This window comes from Chamaea fasciata, unplaced genomic scaffold, assembly GCF_029207755.1.
Source record: "Chamaea fasciata isolate MVZ Bird 193981 ecotype frontalis unplaced genomic scaffold, bChaFas1.0.hap1 SCAF_2, whole genome shotgun sequence".
Classification (NCBI taxonomy): domain Eukaryota; kingdom Metazoa; phylum Chordata; class Aves; order Passeriformes; family Sylviidae; genus Chamaea; species Chamaea fasciata.
The window spans coordinates 20,164,432-20,183,274 of NW_027094087.1; the positions used below are offsets into that span (position 1 = coordinate 20,164,432).

At 36.2% G+C, this 18,843-nt stretch overlaps 1 protein-coding gene across 1 annotated transcript in view; it reads left to right on the top strand.

Moving 5' to 3' along the window:
- Positions 1-256: 256 nt before the first annotated feature.
- ABI3BP (ABI family member 3 binding protein) overlaps positions 257-18,843 on the top strand; it is a 176,271-nt gene continuing 157,684 nt past the window's right edge. The window contains exon 1 of the mRNA XM_066175185.1: positions 257-293. Within this exon, the coding sequence (XP_066031282.1) occupies position 293 (1 nt within the window). The 5' untranslated portion in view covers positions 257-292. The remainder of the gene's footprint in view (positions 294-18,843) is intronic.

Below are 18,843 nucleotides of genomic sequence, written 5' to 3' on the forward strand. Positions count from 1 at the left end.
TTAATACACGTGAGCTGAGCCAGCTGCTGTCTTCTGTAAAAAGAGATCAAAAACTTAAAAGCATTGTAACTTATGACACTCTCACCTAAAAATAGCATATGATCTTTGTGACAAAATATAATCTGGTGAGAAAGGACTTTAATGTTCTCCATTTTTTCCTTATTTAATCATCAATGGTTAAATTCACTCCAAATGTAAGCACTGACCACATTTGTATTCCCATTTAACCAAATAAAGAAGGCTGAAAAGCAGTTTATTGCTGTCACCTGAATAGGATTCTGACAAAGCTGCAAGTAAAGAAAGCTAATTTTTTTAATTACTTCTGTCCTCTCCAGGGTTTAGAAGTACAATAGGAATGAAGAGAAAAAGGTAGCAGGAGCAGAAATAACTTTTGCTCTTTCTCCTAAGAATTGGTGCCTTTTGTTGGATTAAGGTGGTAAAGTTGAATTAATAGAAAAGCTGTTCTTTTATAGAGTCTGTATGTTATTTTAGCCTGTTTTTTTGAGGGTGAATTTTGGAATGCTTTACTTCACCTCAAGAAGCCCTTAACATTGAACCATGGCTGTCCTTTAATATTTTTGGTTGTAATATATGAATAATAGAATTGGGACCATACTGTGGCAAAGAAAATTATGGATGTTGATATTAAAAAAACCCACATGAGAATGATAACATTTTTCATGCTTTGTAGATTGCAGTTTTTAATGTGTTGCTCCAAAAAGGGTAAGAGGTGACATGTTTTTCTATTTCCCAACTTGCTTTGAAATAATTTCAAAACCTTTGTGCTTTTAGGTAGTAGCTCAGTTTTCAGGGAAATTATGGTGTGGTGATGTACAGTGATTTGGTAATACTATGATGGCAGAAAGAATTGATGACAGAGGGATTTATGCACATAGATAAATTTTTTCTATTTTTGTTACTATAGTCAATTCCTTTGAGAACTGATTTAACTAATGAAGATGTTATTCTTTCTATGCTTTTTCTCTTTAAATTTTAAGGTACGCTCTTTGAGATTTGTTTTAAAGTTGCAAAATCATTTGTTTATAAAAGCAATCCTAAAATAACATTGAGGTCTTGTTTCTTTTGGGAAGGGCTCAAGGTTCCAAGGCTTGATGGCTGGTTCTTACTTCTCTAAACTTTGTTCTCTTGACATGCTGGACTGATAGAAAAAAGCCCCTAAGGAATAAGCCCCAAAAGAAAGACGAGTGATCAGCCCAAAGTGGAATATCTGAGTGCTGACTTGTTGGCTCACCATTTAATGGCAAAATTTTCCTCTGTTTCTCTCATGTTCTGTTCCTTTCTAAGCTGTCTGTATGGTACTGGTTTACTTCCCAGACAGGACTGTCCTGGTCAATTCTTCTGACAGAGCCTAATATGGTGCCAGCCATGGTCAAAACTTCTTGAATTTTTAAGACCTGAAAGACTTTTAACCTTTGAGAGTTAACCTTCACAGTTTTCTACAGGCTAAGCTGTGCAGTAATCTTTTTTATTTCTCCCCTTTGGCATGTAGAGGTTGGATCGCATATTGTTCTTGTGTGGACTGTGTTTTGAGACAATATTCAAAGAACTTAATCAAAAGCTAGTTCCTACATTGCTAACTACATCTGTTTTAATGAGAGAAAATGAGATGTTATGAATAGATAAGGAGAGTACATTACTTGGAGAATATGGAAGTATATGCATAGAATTAACATCTGTAAGTTAAAGGCTGGGCTAATTCAATACCCACAATTACTGATTTATATCTGGTGAACTTTCATAATCTATTAACAATTGCTTTACTGCAGCTTGGAGCATTGAAATCCCATTCAGTCTTGTAGTAGCACTAACATCTATGAAACCCCATGCAAACACAAATTTATGTCTAAAACTGACTTCCAGTGCTTTTTTTTTATAGTCTGTGTTGTCTTGCTTGCATCAGTTCCACTCCCAATGGGCAGCTCTCCAAACTGCACAAATAACTACTGTTTATGGTGTTGATATCTTTGTTGGCAGCTTCAGCTAAATAAACAGCTGAATTGGTTGGGCATTAGACTTGGCATTAAACAGGTATTACTGTCACCAGGCATTCTGGAAGACCTCATACTAAGCACTGAACGTGTTCTTTCTATATCAGCTTCTCTGCTGTATCTTCTCACTTGTCATGTGCAGCTCCACGCACATGTATCTTCTTGCAAATGTCATATTCAGCAAAACATATTAATGGAAAAAGACGCTAATCCATGTACCCTGACAGACTCCACCAGTAACCTGAGAGTCCTGCATCAGGAAAATTCAACAGAGCTTTTAAACTTAACCTGTGGCCAAGCATTGTAACATGTCTGTGCTTGATCTAGCTACTTATCTAATATTTATCTAATGGTTTAGTTACTTAAGTATATTATATATTGTTTTATATCTGCCGCCAAGTGGATCAAACACCCCATTTTTTTGTATTATGAGAACTGTTTCAATCTTGACTTGGGAAAATTGTAGAAATTGTGATTCTTCTTGTGGGAAATTGTGAAAGAAAAAGTAATACTTTGAAAAGTCTCTGGTTTGGCACAGTGGCATATTTTTGGTTTTGGTTTGTTGTGTTTTTCTGGGGTTTGCAATTATGTTTGGTTTGGTTTGGTTAACTAAGTCTGGACTGTTGACCAAAAATCTAATGTTTAAATGCTTTAGTTCTGCTTATTTTCCTTCAGGGTAATATGAGTCAAGTGAGGTATTTGACCTCCCTCACTCTATGGTAAGTTAAATATTTAATAGGAAACTATGAAGTATATTGACTTTTTCTACAGACTTAGTTAATTATATGTAGTAAAAAAATGTAGCTTGCATTTGTAAGTTCCTCTATAAGAAGTGAAATAATCAGTTTGTGTAATAAATAAGGTAACATTTAGAAGTGAACTCAATTATTAGCATTGAGAGATTGTAGTGACAGGTGCCACAGACTTCCTTTTTTTCTGCTCTTTGCTAATTATTTTGTTTATTTTTGTAGTGACTAGGATGGCTTGTGTAGTCAGAGCGCTGCTGAACAAATGAACCTCAGTCACGAGTTGAGTAGACTGTGTATTGTTTTCCCCTTGCACCACCCCAGATTTTGAGGAGGGTGCCAGGAAGCTGTTACAGATGTTGATATGTAGAGCAATTGTTTTTAGTACTTAGACCAGAACAGAGAGTAATTTCTGTATACACTTAAAATGTCAATTGATAACTAGTGGCCTAAAAAGATTAAAGTTTTATAAAATATTATATAAAATAATGTATTTAGGTTGCTGTCTTAGTTTTAGTCTTTCTTAAAGATCATGCCATTCAAAACAAAATTATGAGAACAATTTTATGTTTGCAATTCCAGACTAAGTTAAGCTGATTGTTGTTTCTGTCTAGTTTTACCAGTGATTGTACTGATGAACAACAGATATTAATGCAAAAGAAAAGAAATTAAATTTTAAAAGAAATCTAATTAAATTTTTCCTAAGGAATTCTGCTGACTTGGTTTGCTGTTTTGGCTAGGTAAAGTTCTTATCTTAATTTCATAAAAAGAAACGGATGCATATGATCTCTTTAATTGGGTCAAACAACATGATAATTATGTTGACAAGATGTTGAGTTTCACATTTGCATTTCTTATCAGTCTGAAACTTCTGTGATTTTAATTTTTATCAGTATCTGTTTTTGTTGAGATTAATCTGTTTTTTCTTCAAGCTTAATTTTTCTTTGGGGTGAGGCCGCTTCTTTGTTCTGTTTTTCTATTATTTCATGTATCAGTTCTAACTTTTGATTTTTTCAAATGGTTTTATCCACTGTAGTAAGGCCATATGTTGTAACTATTAACACTATTCATTAATGACAAAGCTATTTTTTGTATTAAGCTTAAAGGTTCTGAAATGAAGCCTGGGATTGATTTGTCTGCTTAGGTTGATCATATTTTGGTATATCTGTAGGTATATCTTCTGTATATTTTCTTCCAATTATTCTGTAAAGCCTGGGTTCCACAGTAAACAGTATCAGGTACCACTGCCATGGCCCTTCACAGGGCTAATTTAGTCTAAAGGGGATGTAAAAATGCAAAGGAGATTAGAAATATCAGTCATTTTGACATTTATGATGCTCAGTAAGAGAGAATGCTCATAAGATTGAAGAAAATTCAAAATTTGAGGATGCAATTTACAACAGTGCAACTGTGAGTATATGCTTCAAGAATGAGTAGCTGTCATGAAATAGATTGTCTATAGAAAATATAAAGTATAAATGGTATACGTGGTATAAATATATATGTAAAGTATAAATGTATATATTTCATAGTAATTTGCATATTGAATCGACTTCTCAGTGGTTTGATCAGCTAACATAATGCATGTGAAATCTAGTTGTTAGTAACTCTGCAGTAGTTGAGTATATATTCTCTAGAATCAAATTTCCTTTATAAAATCAAGAGGATTTTTATATAAAATTATGTTCAGGAGTTAGGGTGCAGGATGGTGGTATGCATCTTTGAGTTTTTATTCCACTTCTATTTCTGATTGCTGCATAGATGAGTAGCTTTGAAATGCTAACTTCATGATTCATGAATGAGTTAAAGTACAATTATGAAGTGAGATATTTTTGATGATCTCATAATCTCAGACTAGTTCAAAATTACTGCCATTTGGGATCCACTTTTGGCAAGTGTTCTCGTAACTAGCCCTAAGTAACATTTTCTATATAAATAATAAATTTTGGTGTCTTCTGGAAATTCTATAAGAAGCTTGATGTATCATAAGCAATACCGTGTATAGTGTGATCTTTCATAACTGGTACAAGTTGTTACCCTGGTTATGCTTTTTCATTTTGGTATCAAAGAATTGGCTCCATTGGTGTTTCCCTCCCTGGAATAGTTTTATGTGTAGGTAACAGTAGGCAACTGTAGGCTCTGCATTTTATTTAAGCTTCTGTCACTCCTTTTCTGTGAATCTTCCATTGAAAGTACTGCATTTATTAAAGCTACTTTCTGCTATCCCTTCTTTGACGTGAAGTGCTCTTACCTTTTATCCAAACTTTCTCAGGAATATTAGAAAATTTCTTTTTTCTATTTTTTCTATGTGCAAATTACTTTTGGAAAAGGGTGACATATATGAATGAATTTACTTCAAGAAAAAGAAAAATCATTCAATTCCATGGACATTTATATTGCACAAATAGATGGGGTTTTTTTAGTTTTACAATGAAATATTATGCTGACATTACTAGTACTACTATTGCTTTAAATGGTCAGGTTTTGTTTTTTTCTAGTTTAGGTACATGATACACTCTGAGTTCCTTCTAGCTTTCTTTGGATTGGATCCCACTACCCAACCCTAAAAGATGAAAGTAAAGATCCACTTTGTGAAGGATTTCTGGGTGTGGAAACAATCCTCCTGATTTTGTTCATATTCCCTAAACTCAGAGCTTTGTGTCTCACAACTGTACTTTTTTTCTGTGTGTTGTCTGTACTTTTTACCTTAATCTTTTTTACTCTGGGAAATTATTTAGAACCCACTAAAAATGTGAACATAGAACAGCTGTGAGATTTGTGTAGAAGGAGATTTCCTCCAATCTACTCATCTTCCCCCCTACACTGTAGATTTTTTAATTTAGTGTATGAATACATAATGATAATATATTACTGCATTTAAGACTACTACCATCCATAGTATACTTGAATTCAAACCAGGTGAAACACAGAAGAGCAGCACATGGAATAAAACTATTTTGAAGCAGTTGGTTTACCGGAACTGTCTGAGGACCAGTGCACCATTTTTGATCTGAATTTCTAAGAAAATGAAGCTGTTATAAGCATATATTTTGCTTACTTTGTTGTCCATAAATATTCTTTATGCTGCAGCAATACTAAGATTCTGAAAACATCCTGTGAGAAAGTAGCAGAGAGAAATTGCTCTAGCCATGCTATGTTTTGAATCCCATACTATTTTTTAAATAAGTATTTTAGTAGAAAAAAAGAAACAAGTGGCATGCCCTCAAAAGTTTAGTTCAATGCTTTCTGGCCTCCTGATTAGGGAGAAAAGAAACAATTTCTTCCCAGTCACCTTTACTATTCCACTACTAATTCACATATCTTAAGTGTAGGAGCCTTCAGTTGCTGTTTCCTCTGTTGACAAGTTTTGGGTGGGCTTTTTTTCAGTTGGCTTATTTACTCATTTATTTTGAAATTTATATGGCATCTACTTCTAAACTTTGCCCACTGTTGCTTTTTTCCTATATCTTTTCAGTTCTGCCATCTCCTTTTCACTGAGTTTGGGCCATGGGGCAGAGACAGCTGCATCAGTTGTACCTTCTGTACTTCCTACAGTGCTTAGGCACAGTGATATTCTTGGTTGTCTCTTAATGATTTTTATTCATTCAACTGTCTTTTTTTTTTTTTTTTTGCTGATTTATGTAGCTAGGTCATCAGCACATTTTGTTCCATTACAGTTTGTCTCTTTTTTCCAAAACTTATACTTGTATTTTGAGGAACACAAGCTGAAGGACACTTTTAAAGATAATATTCTCTAAGTATGTAAAAGTAGATATAAAGGTATTAAATCTTTCCATTTGGTATTAACAGTGTTCAGTTTTACCTTGTGTGTTTAAATTTGTAATCAAGTTAGTGCAATTCCAGTTTGTCATGTGTCTTTTATTCGGTTTAATTCAGTATTATTTCAGTCATTACAAATAGGCAAGACAAAAAAAAACGTAGTAATGAATGTGCTTTTTTAAAAGACAGTTTAAAAGTTCATGTGGGCGTTGGCTTTTCTGGGATTATTATTTTGGCGTGCTCTGAGGGGAAGTGGTGCTTGCGGAAGTTGTGAGCCTTTGAACGCAGTGTACTCTGTCAGTAGGGGTGTGGTTTGTGAGACACACATGGCACGTGCCTCTGGGAATTTGTGGGTTTTCCACTTGGAGTAACAGCTCTTTATGAAATTGCACCTTCTCCCAGCTGTGAAACAAGGGGGTGCTGGCTGATGAGTAATGACTGCAGAGCTAGTGCAGGGCTTGGCCAGGAGAGATGATTGGGATCTGATTCTCAGCTTGGTTTGTGTGAGCTGATTTAAGGAAAAATTGTGAATGGCATTTTCCAAAATATGTTTGGATTTATTTTAGAAGGGCTGGCTCACTGTGTTGAGGCCTGTGAGATGCAAAGAAGCCCAAGTTGGTACCAAGATTTTCACACTGCGTGTCCAATTCACTGTTGTGTTAGGTATTATGCTATCCCCTTGCCCTCCCAGACAAGTATCATTTAGATCACCTCTCTGGTTTTTTATGAAATAACCTTTTCTGTGCATGTTTTCAGATTGTTCAAAAACTTAATACTTCGTATTGTCAGGGCATAATAGTAAGGAAGCGATGTTACGGCTTGGATAAGTAAATCATTTGGAATTTGTAGTTTCTTCATCACCACCACGCTGTCTTGCAAAAGAGAAGAAAAGGAAGAGGATATTCAAAAACACTCTTGAGGAGGACAACGTGTTTAGGAATATAAATTCTATGTTGCCATTATAGGCCTTCTACCACACTTTTCAGTAACTGGCCATTTCTGCTGTTGATGTGGTTAAGACTTTGTCTGGTTTGGTGACTTCAAACTGTCTCACTTCAAGACAGTTTCAGCTGTTCTATGCACAGCAGAGCTTTTCATTCCCAAGCCTATTCTTCCATTATCAGTAAATTGTGGTACAATTTGTTTACTCATTTGGTTCCTAGAACTTCAGTTTCTTCTTGCAATAGCCCGAATGTTCTAGATGCTGAAGGATGCCTATTACATATTTTGCCTGTATACTCCTCTTATCCTAATAAATAGATTAATTAATTCATATCAATATTCAGAACTGACATATTATATTGTATATGATTGTTCTGTTGTCTCAAGATTGGGCCAGTTCTACTTCACTGCTCTGTGGCTGGAAGATTTGATTCTAGTTAAAACAAAGTTAAAGAGATTCTGTCTACCAAAAATTAACCACTTGCACAGCTGACAGTTGTTTTTCCTTCCTGTAAGCCACTCAAACATCAACTTAGAAACAGAAGTATATAAATGTAGTGAATACCCAGAAGTTGTAAGTGGAAGGCTCTAGTGGCTTCAAGAGTCCTTTCTATATTACAGAGCCCTATTCAAATCCTGATCATCCTCCCTTTCTTTGCCCCTCTGTCAAGAAAGAGACACCCTTAAATGAAACTCCTTTTGTTTAGTTGGTTGCATGTTTTTTTCTTGTAATGTACCTGTCCAAACTTTAGGCAGTTCCAAGCCAGACAAAAGTGCAAACTATTTACACAAATTCAGGATGCTCAGCACTCACTAGCATTTTATCTAAAGTCAAAAAACCATCATCATCACTACACCTGTGTTTTAGGTTGAAGAATATCAATGGAGAAGATGGGGAAGCATCTTGTTGGTTTTCCAATTGGGCAACGCACATCCATGTAAAATATTCAGGAGTGAAATTAAAAGGTTTCAGGAGTGACAAATAAAATGTTTCTAATGTGGAAATATTTATTTTATGAGAGAAAATCATTATGCCCACCGAAATAAAATGATTCTAACACAAAGCTTGGAAGCAGAAATGGAGATACAGGCATACTCTCTTAAATAATACCCTGTCCTGCCATCTCTTTAGGAAGTGACTTTAAACGGTGTAAATTTTGCCCTGGATCTGGGCCTGACTTCAGATTTGTTTTTTGTTGCTCAGGAGCATATTTATTTAAAGGACACTTGGGTTAGGAAGATTGCTGGACAGCTGAAACCTTGTAGAAATGGAAAAAGTATAAATAATCGAAAAACTGCTCAGCCTAATTCAGCAAACTGTGACATTAACTAGTGTTCTTTTGCCAGTAAAAGCTATGGCCACATTAGGATATTTTGGAACTATAGCTAGGCCAAATATTGTGCATCTGAGTCTTTGCCACAGCAGAAAGAATAACTTTCATATTTTCTCCTCTAGTTGCACTGATGGGGGAAAACAGTGCAAAAGATTATCTAAATATAAAAACCTCAAAAAATCAACTGAAGTAACTGTCAATTGTTCTTTACATAGAAAATAAACTGTGGTATCACAATTGGATCTGGATGAGCTTTGAAGCACCTCCTGCTTGCCTCAGGCTGATCAAACTTGCCAGGCAATTGTCCAAGCATAGCAGGCTTGGTAACTCTGCCTGGAGTTGAAAGGGAAGAAGTAAACAATGACATTTTTACTCTGGAAAGTGCCTGGCCTCTGCCAAAAGGCTCTCTCCTTCCCCATGTGGAAGTTGTATAGCAATGGAATTACGTTGTTAGGGCTTTAATCTCTGAACTGAGAGATTATTCTAGCAATTGACCTGTCTTAGTTTAGGACTGAAGCCGTGGGTACTGTCAGGAAATATTAGTGGGCGGAGATTTCTAGGTTTCAGCTAACAGCACTGGTGTGAAAAACTTTCTGCACACTCCACTGTGGTTTGTAGGACATGCTAGCAGCTGCAGTGGTGATGAGGAAAATGAACTGGAATCCTGCTGTTTTAAAAGAGAGAGAATAATCGTGTGCAACTAGATACGATTAACATAAATAATTCAAATTAAATAAGCGAAAGCATTCAAGCAATACCCTTATCATCACATGGTTGTTACATATATGTGGTTTGTGTCTCACATGGCTACTGAAAATAAAACTGTTGCAGGTTGAGGCTAGCTAAAAGGAGGGAAGCCCTATTGATGCAAACCTAAAGCCGGAGGGATGTTTTCCCTAGGAAAGTGGTTATTGCAGTATCTATGTATAGGTATAGTTATGTTTGATAAATAGTTGTATTTATCTGGAATTTTTAAACGTGCATCATCATTCTTGCATATAGAATCTTTCCAGAATAATGTAATTTTCTGAATAAGCATGCAAACTATGCGTATTAAAGCAGAGGCCAAATTTTTTGGCAGATGTGATTGCTTCATGGTTTAACTTTTGCCTGAACATTTTGACTTTGACAGAGCACTGGGGACCAAAGAGTTTCCCAATAAATTTTAGTTGCTTAGGGTGTTCCTACAGACATCTTTATGTGAAAACTTTCTCTAGGTCAGTTTGGACATGTAGCTCCTCCCCCCAAAATGAGCTGAATCCAGGACTTTCTAGGATGTGAATGGCACTGATTTACAGAACTGCTACTACCTCTACAAGGAACAGAACAGAAGTCATACTGTTTTGACTTAATGATGCATACAGCTCACCTGCTATGGGCTTTTAATGCAATGTTTCTAATATCGTGCCCTCTCTGATACATGAACAAAACTAAACATTTTCCCAAAATATATTTTCTCTTGTACAAGAAGTACATAAATAGATGGGAATAATTGTGAATATATTATAAGCGGTTTTGCTTCTGTCTTATGCATTACTTTAAAAATACAAAAGATGAGGAAGTTCTGGGGTTTGCAGCCTAAAAATCATCATAAAAGACAAACCAACAAATCCCTAAAGTAGGTGGAGAAAAGGAGACAAAAAATATCTTCTGTGAATCCGTTTTAGTCGGAGATCAGATAAATTTACTCACTTTAAAATTATTCTGTTGAAACACAGGTTTTCCAAATTGGCCATGCATGGTCATTAAAACAAAGTAACATCTTTTCTATATTATTTGAAGACTTTAGTTCTATATCTTGCTGTTTTTTAAGAGTTTGTAGTTACCAAGCCTGAAAATAAACTTCAAAAGAAGCAAATCTCTTTCAGATCTTACTCAAAAGGACCCCAAGCTTGCAAGACTGAAACACTAGCCTCCATATGCACTTTTATTTAAGGTCTTCATTTTACTTATTTTGTCATCTTTCAAAGTTGTTCTCAGGGCAAATCTTTGCAGGGGCTAAGGTCTTGTTGCTCACCAGAAATGCAGTCGAGAATGTGGGGCCTTGTCAATGACCAGCTCATTGTGAACATTGTGTTTTAAGAATTGCAACATTTTTTAGACTTGACCAAGACAAATTTGCTTTAATATGTGGGAATGCTACTCAGATGTGAGTTTTTGTGATGTTAATTTATTCTCCATTTCAATATACCTTTTCTCTGTCTGATAGTGAATGCTGTTTTTAGATTGTATCTGAGTCAAATGCTTGAGTAGGAGTTTTTATTCACTGGCAAGAAGAGTAGTTTCATGTTAGACCACACAAGATATGGTGACAGAGCAGCCAGATAAGTATTCAGCAATGTCAGCAAAACAAAGTGAATTTTCTTTTTTCATCCTCTGCATTGCAGTCAAACTTCAGCGGTATTATTTAACCTGTGTAATGAAGATCATCTTGGTGTTTGAACTTGAAAAGTGTATCAGTGAAGCGCCTGCTCTTTTCAGGTTAATCAGCATAGCCAGACTTTACAGCTACACCAATGTTTTTGTTGATTCTTTTAAAGTTCATCAAGAACAATGTTACACAGTGTTCTTCCCTTGCTTTTCATCTGGCTTGGTTCACTTGCAGAAGGAGGGAGTGTCGGATGCATCTGCTAGGGGAAAAAAAAATCTGTTTGAGCACAATATACAGGGTTTTTTCCAATTCTCAACTTTTAGGCAGTGGAGTTGTTAGTCATTCCTGAGTCAAGAAGATACACAAATGAATTCCCTTGCCTTGACAACTCTGGACACTTAAGGATGATGATTCGAAATAATATAGGAACTGTGCTTGAGTAAGCCATGGGTTACAGCATTGTGCAAGCAGATAAAAGTCTGATGTTTAGCCCTAAGTATGTTCATAAAAAGTTGAATTGCTAGAATAATTTCCAGATTTGCTAGAATAATTTCTTTTACTGTCCCAATGCCAAATTAATTTAGCCTAATGTAAGAAAAAAGACCACATGTGACTATCTAAAAAAAATCCTTGTGGCTTAATCATCAATAATCATAACTAAGAAAACAGTAATTACTTATAGGCTGACAAAATAATTGTCTCGTGGTAATTGAGACCACACTGGAAATTTAGGAAAACATAAATTTTATTTTAAAATAGAATTTATATAACATAATACTGAGTAAAGGTTCATGAGCTTGGACAGGCATCACTTTACTTCATGACTGCATAACTGTAAGTTTTGGTTGGTGATGCTGCTTATTGAAGCTGTTTTTATTCAGAAGGACTGATTGCTATTCTTGTATTCTGTGAGAAGAGGATCTTTTTGTATTCCTGCCTTAGGAAAACACTGCCTCCTTTCTCTGTACGCTGTATATTTAGAACTGGTTAGAATATGGATGTCTCATTGGAAATACATATATTTAATGTACATGAGAGGGGAAGGAAGTGATCAAGCTGGAAAGAACAATTGTGTGGTTCACAGAAAAGATCTGTAAAGATTTTAAATAGAGTTTTTTGATTGTTTGGCTGCCTGTGGGGGAAGGCTTCAAATGGTAAGAGCAGTCTAGTCTGTTTTGTCTTTTGGCATTCTGCCCGCCAGAGAGACAGAGAGTGGGAGGTATCAGAAAATCAGTCAGAGGACTCTTAAGCAACCACTAATACCATGCCTCAGAGAAATGGCACCATGCCAGTGTCCCTAGCACAGTGCTTGAACCAGATGGATTCTCCCATTGGCAACTGGGAGAATCAACTTGTGATTGTTCACCAGAGGTCCTGATAGAAATACCAGAGTGTGAGTGGGGAAACTTTGCACGTGTCTTAAACTATCTAGAGAGTTATGAGCAAGCAGCATCTTCCTCTTGAGCTTGTTTGCAAAATACACAGATTGTTTTGTTTGCTTGGGGCAGGGTATTGCCAGGAAGTTCCTTTTGACTCATCTCTAGTTCTTTAGCCAAAAATACAGTAAGTATTCCTCAGTCTCAAAGTCATATCCCGTGTATTTTGTATTAATAAAATAATGTTTTTAAGATGATGAATGAAGTTGTTCTAACAGCCTCACCATGAGTATTTTCTTAGACTAAGCAGGAAAGGAATGAAAGGACATGTAGCTCAGAGATTTCTTACTCTGTAAGCACAGGTTGTTTCTGTCTGCAAGAGAAGGCAGCTGTTTCAGGGAGCAGATTTCAGTGTATGAATGTGCCAAAGCTTCCCTGCATTTTTCAAACCCACCATATTATTCAAATATTTCTTAAAAATTAACATTAAGATCAGCTGGTGTATATTACCGTACCAAAAATAATTATTTTTCTGAGCTCTTTTTGAGTTCTTTTCTTAGTTTTCCCATTGCTTTTAGGTTCCCGCATCTTGGGTTTTTCCGTGTTCATTAGCATATGTGTTATTTTCCTCCTGATCCATCTCTATTTGTCCCCTTCAGAGAGCAAGCCATCCAGCAGGGGGATTGAGGAACAGTATTATCCCATCAGGACTATCATACACTTTAAATAAAATAAGGGAGCAGAGGACTCTTGCTGTTACTACTGATTAATTAGATTTGCAAACTGATACTAATTAACTCAGCCTTTGTGTAATGAAGTCCCTACCAACTTACCTGTCAATTCACGTAAGGATTCTCTGATTAAAGCTGTGTACATAGGCAATTACACTGTGCATAGATATATTCTTTTATTACCAGGCAGAAATATTTCAGTTATCCCGTAACCTGTATTGTCAATCCTCTTCCACATTTAAATTGCATTTGCTCAGGATGTTGTGCTAGAATCTTAGTATGCTCCAAAATTTCTTATTGAGAAACATGCATTTCCTCTAAAGCCATAGATCAGATGTGATTTTAAAGTTATTTTATTTACAAATTACAATTGCATGACCTCAGGGTGAATAACACTGTTAGTCAAAAATCATATTCAGGCATGTATTTAATGATGTGTAATAAATAAATGATGTGTTCTGACAAGAGGAAGTTTGTAGTTTTTGTAAACATTTGGTAATGTTTGCTACAAAATATGAAAATATGGCAGTAGTACTTGCAAATAATAATTTGAAAATCAGTATTTAACTCTGTTTAGGCTATCTTTCATGTTACATAAATGACACTGCATGGTGTAGCTGTTTTGGAAGTCTTGTAAAATGCAGTGGAGGAATTTAAACGAGTCACATGCTAATTTTTTTGGCAGATTTTGCTCAATAAGTGCTTTGGGGCTTTTTGGTCCCTTCTTTCTCAGATAATTAGTTTAGGTAATTATTGGGTCTGGGGGTTTATCACACAAGCCAGCCAAATAAGGTTAGAAAAGCTACAAAAGCTGAGTTGAATCTATCCCTGGGGATGTAAAAGCCTTTTGCATCCCTCAGTTTTGCTTCTGCTTGTCACACGTGTAACTTTTTCAAAGAAAAGATTTAGGGATGATGAACATTGAGATTTTTTGCCTGAAGAAGTAAGCACAGCACCCAATCCAATGTCTCACAATGTACCTGAAAAGATTGAAGGGGAAAGCGTAAACTGCTTGGAGCTGCAAGTATCAAATTAATTGGTATTTATGAAATGAAAAGTGCTATTTTTCTTTATTGAGGGTTTATTTTTTTTTAAATTTGTACCATTTTCTTGGAGAGATGAAACTTTTGTATCTTTACCTGTAATAGTACCATGCTGTCCTATGCACGTGATGATTTTATTGCATTCCATGATTTGAAGTCTTGTTTGTGACTTTTTAAAATTATTATTCTTATTTTTATGTGCCACTGGCACAGTTTTCCTAAAGTTCAGCTGAAACCTGTCTCTTATATGGGATCTTTGCATTACAGAAGCATTCTTGCTTTCTGGAATGAATCTGAAACCTTGTTCCCCACACTGTCAGTTCAGACAGATGTTAAATTTCTGTATTATTTTCATTTTGCCAGTCTGGCATTGTATAAGCTGCATGAGATCTCTCAAATCACATTGCTTTACATCTGTGTTGTCCCACTCTGGTCGAGACATTATGAAGGATTTCCCCACACCAGGGTAAGGAAACTGCCATAGCTGATCATACCCATGCTTAGCATACCCTGTCGCCAGAGAAGAATACAAAAAGCCTCAGACTTTGAACTATTTCCATAAGAATATTCTCTCCTAATTCCTTTTTGGCTTGGCACATGTATTGTAAATTAGTATCTTCAGTGTTAATGCTTATGATATGGTCCGCTCTCACTGAGAATTAAAGGAATTTTGAAATGGCATTGGTATTGGAATTAGAGTTCATACATGATCAATATTTACTAAGCAGGTCTCTGAAACATACTTTTTTCCCAACAAGTACATATTGACAATTACCAGGCCCAAAAGTACTATATCTCTGCATTCTTTAGAACTTATTTTTGCTAATGATAAAACTTGCATCACCTGAGATCTTGAAAGTAGTGTTTTGATCGTAAGTGTTCCTTGTTTTAGTAACATGCTACTAGCTTCTGACACGAGGTTCTGTTAGTCTTATTAGTTCTGGAATAGCTTAACATGGGTGTCTTTCTGGTTTCAGAACCCTAAGAATTCTTTAGAGTCCATTAAGTCCCAACCTGAGGGACTGAATTTGCTGAAATACTTGCTATTCATGTATTTTTTTTCCTTTCTTAGAAGAGCTGACAGACTTTTTATGCAGTACCAAGTTTCTGACTGTAGAAGCAGGTGTTGAAGTTTAAAATGCTGGCATTATAAAGTTATGGATTGTTGAGCAGTAACCTGCTTAAGGTTCCACATTGTTACACTTCATGACTCACACCTCATGGTTTTCTTATGCACAGATTTTAGAGCTCCTGAGCACCAGTTTTGAAATTAGGAAGCCCTTATGAAGCTTGGAATCATCTCAGTCAATGACAAGCCCACTTTTCTCAAAACTCATTAACAGTGACTTACAGCACAGCAGCTGATGTAATGATGGGTGTGTATAAACAAATCTCTTGTTTCCTGGCAAATATTCAGATACCCCTGCCTTGCCTGCAGGATGGTTACAGCTTTATTTTTTTCCTTTAAAAAGTCTCCTTTGGTTCCCATAAGGAGCCTGCATAAGAATCATGTGTACATATAATCTCATATAAGTATTCCTGGCATTTGTCTAGCTTAGTCACAACATATACTGGATTGCAGGGCTGGTGTGCAGAACATTTATAAACAAAATCACAGTTGTTATGGGCAGTCATATGGTCTCTAAGACAACAAGAGATTATGTCATCATTTGGTCTTACCTCCTGTGTATCGCAAATCATTTTCAATTTTCAGTAAAAGCAGAAATTGCCTTTAATAAAGGTTTTTGAGTGGAAAGGTCCTGTCCATTTACTGTTTGAGTCCCAAATGATGGTCTTTATTTCTTCTTTTTTCTTTCTTCCTTTGCACTGAAGAGCAGGGTATAGCTGTAAGTTGATCTACTGCTTTGACTTTCCTCCATATGGTACTTGTTCAAGGAATTTGATCTACAAGTGCTCAGTGCTGTAATGTTTCCCTGACACAATGGATTTTGTCTGTGTGCACAGCAGGACTGTGTGTAAGCCCTGCGCCGTGCAAGACAGGTTCTGGAAATACACTGAGGCCAGCAGACCCATTCACACTGTCCTCTTTGCTCACCTGAACCTGCATGTGGGGACAGCCTCCACATTAGCTTGGGACCAGTCCTGCTCATGGCCATTACTTTGTCATTAGTATCTCCCTTTGGTAGGAGAAAGGTTATTGATCACCTGTAAATCTTGTCCATCACGAAGAGTAAGTCACGAGGGATAATAATGTGGAATCTTAAGCAGGTTATTGCTCAACAATCCATAACTTTATCACGCCAGCATTTTAAACTTCAACACCTGCTTCTACAGCCAGAAGCCTGGTACTGTAGAGAAAGTCTGTCAGCTGTTCCAAGAAAGGAAAAAAATACATGAATAGCAAGTATTTCAGCAAATTCAGTCCCTCAGGTTGGGACTTACCTGAGGGGAAGGAATCCCAGGAAACAGTGCTCAAAGCCTTAGTAAAGTTGAGGTGAACATCTGCCAGTGTTCCCTCATCTACCAAGCTAATCACCACTGAAGAAGATTTTTAGGCTTATTAAGCATGATTTCCCCTTCATAAATCCATGTTGACTACTCCCAATGACATTCATATATCTGGAAATTGTTTCCAAGACTTGTTCCTCTGTCACCTTGTTGTGAACTGGCCTCCTGTTCTCTAGATCCTCCTTCTTGCCTTTCTTGAACAAGAAAATGGCACATATTTTCTTCTGATCGTGGGGAATCTCTCTTGATCACCACAACCTTTCAAAGATATTCAAGAGTGATCTTGCAACTACATCAGCCAGCTTTCTCAGGATTCATGGATTCCTTCTGTCAGGCTCCATGGACTTACGTACATTCAGTTGTTCTGCTGAGGTTAAGCCTTCCTTGCATCTAGGCATGATTAAATCATCAGTTCCATTGTGCTTCTGGTGAATAAGCATTACCCCCTCTTTTTTATATAGAAATACACAAATACATAAACTCATGAGACTCCAGCGACTTCTTCTAGACTTTTTTGCTTTCTTATCAAAGGTCTTCCTTAAGAGATAACTTAAACTCTATTTTCAGAAGCATTTCATAGTATTCATATTATTAAAATGTTATTAGAAGTAGTTACATATAAAAGCTCCAGATACAGAAAAAGACACTACTGTAATAAAGACTATTAGAATAATGTTTTGGTCAAATCCTTATTGGCTTTCTCTTAAGATTTTTTTAAAAAGTTCCCAACAGAAACATATTGAGAGTTGTCCTGTATATTTTTGATTAGCCCTTAGAATTCAACTAGGAAGAAAAAAAAAAATCAGCAAAAATCTCACAAATACTTTTGTCAGACGAACATCAGACAAGGGTCATAAGGATCAAGAAAGAGGGAACAGGATTCACTCCAGAGATCAATACAATCTATTTTCATTAACTCAGCTGCTGCTTCTAACTCCTTTTTGCCATTCAAAGGATGCTGCAGACACTGCTTAAAACACAGGATGGTCTGGGATTCCTTCTGTGTCCTGTGAAATCCTAATAGACATACTGATGAATTATGGGTTAGATAACTGGATAGTGAGGTGAATTGAAAACTTGCTGAATACCTGTGAATTTTTAAGCATTTGAACTTGAGTGTCTTAAACAATGTGTCTGCCCGAGTTTTTTGAGAGACAGAAGTGAAGTGGAGAGTGGTCAGAGAATAGTTCTTTTGCAAAAGCCTTAGTTGTTTGAAGGCAGAATGGCAAGTATTTTGATAGTTATTCATTGAATGAAGGCTGAGAGAATTAATTGTTATGTTCTAAATTCAGGACATCTTTGTTGCAGTTTATTAGTTTATTTTGATTTTTGGCAACTCACAAGGTGAATATTCAAAAATGCTTAGTTTAATGATTTTAAGTATTACTTTACAGAAATCTGCCTACTATAGTAAATTTCTTCATCACAGTGTTAAAAGGAAGGTAAGAAAAATTTCACAATGCAACAGAAGGGCTATTGCCCTTGTATCAATAAAGCAGAGCAAGCATAAAATGAATGCTGTAAAATGAGTGTGTAAGGGACACGCTGGTGACTAAATAGAATTTTTCCTGTGTTTTTAGAAAAGGAAAAGGTAAGATGAATGAAAAAGAAAGATTAACTTAGGCTCACATAACCAGGTGGATATATTTGAAATACTCATTTTGAATATGGAGATCTCAAGGCCCTTGTTTCATGCACATTTTTGTGTACTGATTTTAATATTTATCCAGCCATGCACTACCCTGCAGGGGAGAACCCTGACCTATGCCTGAAGTTGTTACTTTTGACTTCATTCTTTTGGCCAGCGTTGGAGAAATAAAAGCTCTCTCTTTCTCTGTCTCCCCCACCCCAACCCCTTCCCTCCATGAGCTTGATAATGCGTTGAGTAACAGTTGGCAGCTTTGTTAGTTGTTTTGAAAGCCAAAAAAACCCTTTTTGTACCTTAGAGACTAAATGCTGTTTGTGAAATAAGTGATGCTGTACGCTTTGTCAGTTTATTGGCTGCTTTCTCATATGCTCTCTGGAAAATCCCTATAGTCCCC